Genomic DNA, 10,906 nt, shown 5'->3' with positions numbered 1-10,906 from the left:
CCCCCACGTTGTCTTTTGAAAAAGACAGACAAGGTAAAGTTCGTACCACGTAAAGAGCTGGAATTTCAAAAGACGTTTTACCAAATGTCATTTATATAACCGTTACTGACTCCGCGAAGATGAAAACTAGCTAATTCTTCGAATCACTATTGCGCTATTCCGATACCTCGCCAAGCATCAGGATGACACAGAAAAGTTTTCGATCCTGCGGTTAGTTTCACAATAAACTGTAGTCAATAGCAAATTAAAGTGGAAAACGTCTTTACCACACCCCACCAGATTAAACTTGGTCACACGTTCACAGTGTAGTTGTTAACAGTTATAATGCCTTCCAATTTCCTTAAAATACACGCAGGAAAAAATAATGAAGCTCTACATGGAAAACCAAAAAGGAAGAAAGAAGTGACGGAGATCAGATTGGTAGTCGCCTCCTTTCCCCAAGATTCATGCATTAATTTAAAAGGCAAGACAGGACATTGGACTCGGCTGTTCAAAAGTAAATAGTGCTGTCCAGCATATTTATCAATCATGATTGGACTGAACGCTATCAACCTTTTGAGCTGCCGGTGCCATATCTTTACGTACCCAAGATACAGGTGTAGTTGTCCATAAAAAATGTAGAGGGTATCACTTTATAAATGTTCCATCTGGTGTCTTCATACCAACTTCTAAAGATCATATTGATGGTCATCTTTCATTACAGATTCCATGTAGTAAAAATTTTCCTTTTCTAGATCAACGGAAGAGACTTTTGATTTGAATACCTGAAAACAGAAAAGGAAAACAGGGCCTCAACAACTTTAAGAATCCAAACAAGACGGAGGAAAATCATTTAGCTATTTTCATGAGCAGCGGAGAATTGAACCAGGGGAAAACAAGGATTAATCAACGGGTCTTGAACGCAGCTCTGCGTCTCAAGGCAAGCGCCCTACCGCAGGGCAGCACACCCAACCTATCTCAATTACAAGCACTATACCTACGCTTTGGGTCAGAGGTGGCAAAATGAAGTCATCGTTTACATTGTGATTTTAGGCAGGAAGCCATATTTCCCCAACAAAAACGGACTAGGTCTGTTTTTAAACGTCGCTTTTTACATGTGCCGATTCTAATGCAAATGAGAAAAATATCTTATTTTCGCTCCTTTGCATTAGATTCGGCACATATGAGATGTGACGTTTAAATCGGGCCTAAAAGACTGAACAAGTGTTTAAGACACAATTATTCCACTCCACGTTGTTCTAACTCAAAGGTGGTTAACTGAGCCCAACTCTGTGCTTCGCGCTGGTTGATCATTTACTCCGGTTGCATGGGATTCATCACGTGCTGATAAAAAAGAAGTTAACGATATAATCAACATATCTAGGGGAGTAATGGTATGGACCGTTCGCGTCCCTTCTGCGGACGCTCAAAGTTGGGGTGTTTTGCGTACCATGAAGCGTCCATGATAGAGGGCAAAAATAAAACGCGGCGCAAAGGAGGATGGGTTGACGTCATCGAAGCGGGGGAATGGTCCAGGTCCATGGAAAGGGTGGGAACCCCCCCCTCCCCCCAAAAAAAAAAATAATAATAAAATAAAATAAAATAAAAAATGTAAAAGAAAGAAGAAGAGACATGTGTTTTGAATTTTAAAACGCATATTTAATAATATATACAATTATCTCAAGAGACTAGAGTTCCTTTTTCCAAACTTCCGTGCAGTATCTACTCAGTCTCATTTTTTCAATAAACGGTGTGCACAAACTGATAAAAAAGACTATGTACAGTAACAATTGTTGAGTCGGTGCCGCGCACGTGTATCCTGCAACTGTTACATCTCCTTGTCCGACCCCAGTTCAAAGAGAAGACGAGCGTTGGCGCATACGTGTTCGATAGGAAACCATGAGCATCCCCTCAAGTTCATCATTTTCGGCATTCATATACTTTTTTATAATTTGCCAAACCATCCACCAGAAAGAAGGATAATGTATCAAGTACGTGACACATAACACTTTGTGGAATGCATATGTTCGGTAAACGTAGCGTTGCATTGGTCCATGGCATAACTGCGTTCATGGCATATAAACTCTAACAAGATCCTAACCATTGTTAGTGAGGTGTGTCGTGCGAAAGGGAGTGTCCCTGCAAACAAAACTCCGAGCGCAAACCGAACCAAGACAAAGTACAGACTTATTATAAGAGTAGAGGGTGATAGGTGACACTGCTATTTTTTACCCCATAGGAACCATGTGAAGGCATAGCCCTACGAAATAACTGGAAATGAGTCCACACAAGGAGAAAGAAAACTCTGACATGATTCATATGGGTATCTCATGGTTCTCCCAAATACTCACATCTTATCATGGTTCTATCATATGGTGTCTCACATGGGTCCATATCGGTAGAAGAAAACTTAGTCTAGCACTTTCACATCACTTCTCAATAGTGAATGTCTGTTGAAATAATAAGTTGCTACAGGGCCCAACGTTTGCAAAAAACCAGTGCGAGAGTTTTTGGACAACTTCGTGAGGGCAACATTGGCGAGGGTCTCAAGAGAGAGAACATTGAAGGTCAGCTTGAGCATCTCACTGAAGGACACAAAAAGAGTGAATCGCTGGGAGATGAATCCCCTGTATCGGCAAAATATGTGCTGAGACTGTGGCAGGACCAGGTTCATGAAGCCGAGTTCGCTGCATCGTCTGCAGGGGAAGAATGCGAAGAGAGTCACTCACCTGAAGTGTTGAGGAGAGCATTTGTTAGAAAGCAAGCATACATGGCACAAAGAAGGAAGAAATCAGCAACTGCGAGGCCGGATATACTCAAACTGATAAGCCGAAATGTGGAATGGGAAAGAGAGGACGAGAGCCAAGCAACTGATGGATGTGAAGGCAACAAAGATAACGAGCCTTCTGTTACCGAGAACAATTCATCTGTTGCAGCTGAAGCGAAAGACAATTCAGGTCCACAATGTAATATTTCCCACAAGCAAATCGAAGAAGTCGGACAGTTTTCGCAATTACCACAGGGTGAAGAGAACATGGAACGGATTCCAATCAGGAAAACTCACAGGTGTCCCAACACAGGGCCCTTGCTGGAAACTCGGACACAGAACACTAAACGGGGTAGCTGGTCATCGGTCAGTGGCGAAGAATCTGATGAAAGCGACCAGGAAAGGGTTGTCGTCGCCGAGTCAATCTCCCCCATTGCACAAGGGGGATTAGTAAGAACTTCAAGACGACGGCGTTTGCCTGTTATACCAGACAAGGGGATCAAATTGCCCGTCATTAAGATAGATGACAGCGGAATTTCACGCGGGCTTACCAGTACAACGGCACTTCATCCACCTCTTGAAAGATCACGCTCCGGCTCCACATGTAGCGAAGGTTCGGTGTCGTCTGCTGAGTTGGCCTCCGAGAGAACAAGGTGAGCGACTTTTTTTGCAGTTCTTTTTACCCTCTTATACGAAATGAAGACTCCCGATGCAGTCCGGATTTGTCTGCCTTGTGACCCTCACTGGGCATTTAGAAAGACTTAAAAACTACCATAGGTCATTGCGTCTTCCTCATGAAATAAGTGTATTGTATTGTATTGTATTGTATTGTAAACAATTTGTAGCCTAACTTAATGGCAAAAAGCTACGTTAGGGATTCTAAACGCTCTTATTAATCGTGTGACCGACTTGTTGGTTGGTTGGTTGGTTGGTTGTTTGTTGATTGATTGATTGATTTGATTGATTGATTGATTGATGATTGATTGACAGAAATTTCAGTGAAAGCGATACAACAAGTACACCAGCCATGTTCAAGAAAACCGATGAGACCAAAGGCAATAGATTGAAACTGAGAAGACGAAGTGTACCGACCACTTCATTCAGCTTTAATCATCAGCACCAGCAGCCAACAATCAGAACAAGGAAAAACTCCATACAAGTAGAGGAGATTGAGGAACAAGGGTGAGAGAAAATCTCGAAAGGGGTTGGAAATAAGTTTCCTGAAACAGAAACTAAACTAATCGCTTCGGATAATCATGATAATAATTGAATAAATAATCAAATGAAACCATCAAAACTCGATGGCAAATGCAAGTAGCCAGCAAAGAGGGGGACTGTTACAATCCATCGTCTCCAAACAGCGTCACGGCGGTCATAATATTAGGGAGCTTAAGCCCGTGCATTTTTGAGACGCGGACGGCAACCGGAAGAGAACATTTCGCGAGCCAGGGCAGTGATGTCTCCCAGATTTTTGTACTAATTATCTCTAATGGAGAAAAAGAAACTTGGCAATGAAATGTGGTTGTGTGAAGACAAGTTAAAGGGGAAAACAGCTCACTTCCGGTTGCCGTCCGCGTCTCAAAAACGCGCGTGCTTAAGCTCCCTAATCGGCAGGGGTTTCAAGTCTCTCATCATAAGTGGCTGGCAATGGGACAATAGGAGACTTCACTGTTTATAAACAATTCTTTTGCTTTGGTAATTTTGCCCACCACACAACAAAGGAATCCTTTGTTTCGACAGTCAATAGATCCCTGGTGGCACATTAGGTGATGTAATTGTGAGTATTCAGTCCCTACACAAAAGGCATCATCTCGAGGCTATGGGGGGATAAAAGAACACCATTTTAAAACAACTTCACCGTGAGAGAGCAGCGCGAACCCAAACATAAGAGCCTGCTTTCCAGCTAAGCAGACTGGGACAAGAGGTCCCATGGGCGGGGGTAGACCGACGGTAACCCATTTTTTATTGAGACCCCTGATCACGGTGTCCCAATCTAATCTCCAGAAATTGAACTTCATCGTCATGCAAACATTTCATACTTTTTCGTCAAAAATATGACTGGTGATATCGCTTTTGATTTTGATTGGTTTAGAAAATGGTACGATATTTTTGCCCCAATGAAAACAGGCAAGCACGCATAAAAACCTTAGCCAATGAGCCTGCAGCATAACCGACACATCCCATTGCCCAATCAATTGTCCTTTGTAAACAAGCAAAACACAAATCTTCCCGTTGAGTTCAAATCAATACGCTGTTTATTTTCATAGATTAGGCATCAGTCCACAGCTTCGAGCGAGGATAAAGCTCCGTGATCTGCCCCGTGAAAAGCTCCCTTGGAATGAATGGAAAAGAAGAATTCGCTCCGGCTCCCTCCCTGGAGGCGACGAAAATTCTGCTGAACAATATATGAAGCACAAAGATCACCAGCCAAAAAGATGAGCACCATGTCGCGTGGAAGAAAGGAAATCGCGCCCAAAAACTGCTAGGCATAGGTCTTCCCGAATTACCTTCACAGAATGGCTCGATAATAACAAGTCTTCAGAAAGAACAAGACCTAGTTCTGCGCGTTCTCAGAGCCAAGAGAGACACAAAGGTGACAAAGAACATGATAAACACTTATATTCTGCAATGTCTTATGAAGATTGGCTGATAAAAAAGGACCTTGAAGTTTTGGACCAAGAGGAAAAGCTACGACGAAAAGCCAAGATAAAATTTCATAGGACACAAAAATGAGTCTGAAGACAGGAGATACGCTGAAGGATGTACAGGATTTATACGAAATGGTATCAGTAGAAGTCTATGATCCAATTCAAATTTTGCACGCTTTCGGCCTGCATGTGTGGTGATGAAAAAGGTTCGAACAAAACAAGCTGTGATTTGTCCTAAAATAAGGGAGCAGTCGCATTTTCCAGCACATGATCTTCAAGTTCGATATTACTTTCTCTTTTCACGCAAATTCGCTACGTTCGAACCGATTGGAGGGAAAGAAACGACTATTAAGAATCGTTTGAATAGAAAAATGTAGACTCTACCCGAAAAAATGTGGGTGTCATTACTTCAAGGAAAAGACACGGTGCACTCTTGTAAATCTGCAATCAAGAAAGATTCGTATGGTTTGGATGAACAGGCGTTCTCCATGCAAACTTTTTAGTATGAGTGATCTTGAAAGGTCCAACGATTTCTGTCATGATGCAAAAATGAGTTTCATAATCTGACAAGAACCCACAACCAGGATAATATAATTCCCTTAATAGATCTGTGCAAGGCATTCTTACAATCCAATCTATATTTAGGACGAGTTTCAAATAAGTTTAAGAACAAACAACTGACCATTCTCAATTACAATGGTCAAACAATTATCACGTTTGGCTTATGATAAGCTCGAATAGTCTGGTTTCGTAAGAAACTGATTGATCTAAAATAACTCGGACTGTGAAAAAGTGCTTTTACAGATTATTTATAATAAAGTTTCTATATAACGCGCGCTCTCATTGGTTTAAACAGCGTGCTTTATGAGAGTACAAAGCACGGAACAAACGAAAGCCCACGCCATCATTCGCAGAAATGGCAGATGAATTTCCGAATTTTACCTTGGGTATTATTGAAGCTGTCAGTTAAAGGCTTGCTCAGATATTCTGTCAAGTGCTTTGGATGGAAGACCTCAACCGTCGCCCGGTCCAGCAGTTCTTTCAAGCTCAGAAAGTCCTCACGCTGGAGTTCTTCATTTACAAAATTCCCAACAGGTTTTCAGATTCCAGCCGCAAGCAATGAAGAGTTTTGTTTTCCAGTTGTCATGTCGGAAACGTGCAGGTTTTCATGGGCAACAATTCGGGCCGGTTTTCACTGAACTTAATCATTTAGATCCTTTTTTTTGCTGTTTTTTTACGGACTGAAACCGAACATTGAGACACTTGTTTTTCCATAAATTCTAATTTTGTGTGTGATTTTCCAGTTGATTGATGTTTTTGACAAGCCTTGTTTCATTAACCAATCAAATAATCTTAAACATTCTTACAAGCGCGCTGATTGGTCCAAAGTAGCGTGCTTTATCAGAGTATAAAGCACTGTGCTGACGACATCTCAGTTCGCCACAGCAGCGCGCGCTTTGAAAATAAAGTAGAATTTTTGAAGAAAATTACTTGTTTTTATCATAAAAAAAAATAAAGAAGCCTTGACTGTGCTCTGTTCTGTTGTAAAGCACTTAGGAAGCGGCTAGAGCACTCAAGAAGTAGGGAGAAACACTCGCCTATCGGCTCGTGTTTCCCCCTACACTTCTTTCGTGCTCTAGCCGTGAGTACGACGCAAGAGAACGAAAGCCCTGTGTTGCATGGCCAATGATGATTATTTTGAAATGACCGCGCGATCTATTCTTCACTAACTGACCAATAAGGTGCCCTCCATGAAATAACCACGGAGTGTGACACAAACCCAATAATGGCTTTCAAATAAATATGGTGAATTCGCTCTCTTACCTTATATTCTCCTGATCGAAATTGTATGCAAACTGGTCGTGGGCTTCCAAATCTGACTAATGCTTGGAGGCTCTGTTTGGTGCAGGCTTCAACTGATTTCATCCTAATGGAATCTTAATATTCGTGTTAGTGTCCCACTTGTTTAAAGTGGGTTAGCGTAGGAACTCTCGTAGGTATTGTAGTTGCTTCTATTCAGTGTTCTTGAGTCCAAGCCATTTCTTGTTATTTAGTCGTTTGTTTTTGCTTTAGATCACCCGCTAATCACGTTCTAACTTATGAGAACTGCTACATTGCCCTAATGGGTCAATACCTTTTTCTGTCGAAGTCAGAAGCCGTCGCGGAACACCAACACCACTGTTGGAGCAAATCCCTCTTTGTCAATGAAATAACAAATGAATTATACTAGTGTGTTTTCTGCTTTATCTCTTGCTCGCTAATCCATTTATCTATTTGTTGCTAATAAAGGATAAGAGTAACCTCGAAGTGGGTGACTAGTAGATATGAGTATGCAATAAATTGAAAGCAGAATATGGCTTAAACTTTTCGAGAATAATTACAAAATATCGAATAAATGTTTATATCGAAGATATTGTTGTGCAATGCTTGTACATTTCGCGACGACTTATACGGGACATCTTTTATCAAGACTTCGTTTGTGAGTTTATTCGGGAACCGTGACCTGTCTCCGAAGGATTTCTCTCGAACTCCAGGGGTCGAGAGGAGAGATCCTGGAAGAAGTTTGTTTCTTCTTTCCTAGTCCTTGTCGGGCTTAACAGTAGTAGAATTTTCATTGTTATGCTGCACCTCTATGGCACACGTGAGGATACTAAGATATGGGCGAAAATAATTTCCGCGCATGCGAAGAAGTGCAGCAGGATGGAGGTTTCCGTCGCTGAGGGGAGGTGGGTGGGACAAAAAAGGGGGCTCCGTAGCGACCTCTCGGGGCATGAACGCATAACAGGGTGATTACAAAGTGTGGAGGGCGAATAAATACTCTGCCCAATGCCCATGGGTATTTCGATGGTCTCTAGAGAAAAAGCGTACTAATTTATGTATCGCGCGTGGCCATTTCGGCGCAATCATATCAATGAAAATAGTATAGAGGTTTCCAAACTGTTAACATTTTCTGTTTCCATTTTCTCGGATATTAAAGGAGAAATGCGAGAAATGTTTTTTTTTAGTCATGTCGGAGTTCCAGTACGAATTTCCCTTTCCAGAACAGTTAACGGACGCTGGCGAAGAGGCAAGACTCAAGAAATAGAAAACCCTGCGCAAGAAAGTCAATATGATTAAAACCTTATTGAACTAGCTTGTCCAGCCCTCACTGGGAAAATATTGGTCTCGCTCCTTTTTTTTGCAAGTTTATGGACCTCGCCTTTCAGGCTCAGTCCATATACTTACAAAAAAGGGAACTCGACCAATATTTTCCCAGTGCGGACCTCACGCTAGTTCAATAACATCTTTACCTTTACGCAAGGCTAAAAGCGGAGATCCTCAATTATTATCTTAGTTTTTGTTTTCAGCTATTTTTATAACTAGTCTGCTTCCCGTACGACCAGTCCAGCCTTCTCATTACAATATTTTTCCCGTGCTCTTTTCGCCGTTTTTCGTTACCATTATTCAGCATGTTTTTCTCGAGATTGTGTTTATTCGTTATTCCGCTGCTCGTCACTATCATTTCGTCTCTTTATTCGGGCTCTTTCTTGCTGTCTCTTTCTCTCATTGCCACTGAAATTCCGCCATCTTTCTCGTGCTCTCCAGTCGCTCTCTTTCATGTTAAGCATCGCCTACTAGTCGATCGCATGCTTACTGTCTTTTTGCTCTCTCTCTCTTGTTAATTTCTTTCTTCGTTGTCTTGAAAACGTTTGCCTTTTTTACTAAAACGCAGAGTAGTATGATGTCCATGCAACTTCCCGCCAAAAACAACGCGGGTTCCAGCAGTGCGACATTTCGCGTATTGGCTAACATGAAATGTTCAACGTCCGGACAGACGGTCGTACGATGTTACCATGTGTTCTTAACCATGGTTCTCCGCGCGCGCGGAGCCCCGGTATGATGCCCACACCTCTCGAAGACAAAAGAGCTTTTAAAATTGGAAGGAACATTTTTTTCAACGGCATTATCTCGAGTGGAACTAAAAAATAAACAGCATAAACTTTCAGAGAACTTTGATCGATTCTGTTACAAGACGTCTATATTCATGTAATTTATTTACTCAACCCAAGCACATTGGCTACTGTGTTAATAAATAAAGCGGTCTCTACTCCGCTTTTAACAAATTAACAAAAAATATATCTAACTGGATTTGTCAAAAGGTACCTGCAGAAATTGTGAAAACAAGCCAATTTTGCTGCCGTCACAAAAGAAAAAAAGCCACCCTCCCCACCCCTGTGCTTTGGTCACACAACTGCCAATCACCCACCCACGGCACACTGTGTGGTTTTCGCTCTAATGGTGATCAAAAGCAAACTATCATTCAGGCCTGCACTAGTCCAGAAAAATTGCCAAGGCATCCTACACTGTAAAGTCTCACTTAACAAGGCCACAATCTAACTGCAGTCACAAGTCTCAAAGCAGCAACCCCCCCAGCCCTGTGCTTTTGACACTCACAGTCACCCACCCACTGTTAGAAACTGTCCCTGGGCTGTTTGGCAAAGCAGGCCTTGACGGCAAGCCCCCTCAATTTTGATCGGCCACACTGGCTTGAACACGGGCTACGCCCGTGCTCAAGCGAAAACTCCAGCAGCCACCTTTTAGGAAATTCGCTCAGATATATTTTAAGGGAAAAGCTGGACAAGTCTTGCATTACATTATGTTTGCGATTGTGACTTACCAGATTTTAACTTTAAATCAAATTCACTTAAACTTAACTTAAAGAAGTTATGTTTTCCCTACAACAATTCAGCAGTCAAAATATACCAGTAAGCTAAGATACAGCTATTGTACTGTATTCTATCAAAAGACAGAGACAAAGCAAGGCAGATATAACTATCCAAACTTAAACAATGTTTCAAGACAAGTCGAGAATTCAATTCAATTCAATTTAATTTATAGGGAAGATATCTGTTTACACAACATTGCTTTTGTTATTCAAATGTGCCAACCACCACCTTTTGTTTCAACAGCCAATGAGGCTCTGTTGACACATTAATGACAATAGGTGACGTCAACGATATCTTTCCCTATTCTCTCTTTCTATTCATACGGACAGGTACATTCACATGAAGCCAGCCCAAAGCCAAAGGTTTTTAAATGGCTTGTGGTCAATAGTGATACCGGTGTTACACTACAATATGTCGAAAAAAATGAGTATTAGACAAAAAACAAAAAGATTAAAATTACTATACTAAAGCATCATTGTACTAAAATATTACCAAACTACACTATGCAATCACTATGCCGGAGTGCTATACATAAACACAAAGCGTACAATGCAACAGTGAATACATTAAGAAGTCAATATTGCTACTATATATTGTTTGAGTCTATTGTTTTCATAAGATACTTTCTTCTCACCAAAAATTCTCTTAAAAAGTGGCTTACATTGAATGTACGGTATAACCTTATTTTAACATAAAGAGTAGAGTATAGAAAGATATATTTTTCGGTAATGACTTAAGAGAACTCGGAGGAAAATCCGAGTGCTTCCGAACATGAGTCGAACATTTGACCTTCCGATTACAAGTTA

General features: G+C 41.3%; 1 protein-coding gene and 1 pseudogene across 1 annotated transcript; one reads left to right on the top strand and one right to left on the bottom strand.

Annotated features, from left to right (window-relative positions):
• The window catches only part of LOC138037492 (uncharacterized), a 15,760-nt pseudogene extending 13,387 nt beyond the window's left edge, over positions 1 to 2,373 (bottom strand).
• Positions 2,374 to 2,425: 52 nt separating this feature from the next.
• Positions 2,426 to 6,009, top strand: LOC138037490 (uncharacterized). Its single transcript, XM_068883409.1, has 3 exons — positions 2,426 to 3,399; positions 3,737 to 3,928; positions 5,014 to 6,009. The coding sequence occupies exons 1-3, from the start codon at positions 2,426 to 2,428 to the stop codon at positions 5,183 to 5,185; spliced, it is 1,338 nt and encodes a 445-aa protein (XP_068739510.1). The 3' UTR covers positions 5,186 to 6,009.
• The last annotated feature ends 4,897 nt before the right edge of the window (positions 6,010 to 10,906 follow it).

The sequence above is a fragment of the Montipora capricornis genome, chromosome 2, assembly GCF_036669925.1.
Source record: "Montipora capricornis isolate CH-2021 chromosome 2, ASM3666992v2, whole genome shotgun sequence".
In the NCBI taxonomy this organism is placed as follows: Eukaryota; Metazoa; Cnidaria; class Anthozoa; order Scleractinia; family Acroporidae; genus Montipora; species Montipora capricornis.
Note: the sequence above shows the minus strand (reverse complement) of the source record. Positions and strands in the feature narration are given on the sequence as shown.

Bases quoted from the DNA above. Each gene is read 5' to 3' on its own strand.
- LOC138037490 (XM_068883409.1), top strand. From the start codon at position 2,426: ATGTCTGTTGAAATAATAAGTTGCTACAGGGCCCAACGTTTGCAAAAA. The intron at 3,400-3,736 runs GTGAGCGACTTT...ATTGATTGACAG, and splicing joins TTGGCCTCCGAGAGAACAAG to AAATTTCAGTGAAAGCGATA. The intron at 3,929-5,013 runs GTGAGAGAAAAT...TTATTTTCATAG, and splicing joins GAGGAGATTGAGGAACAAGG to ATTAGGCATCAGTCCACAGC.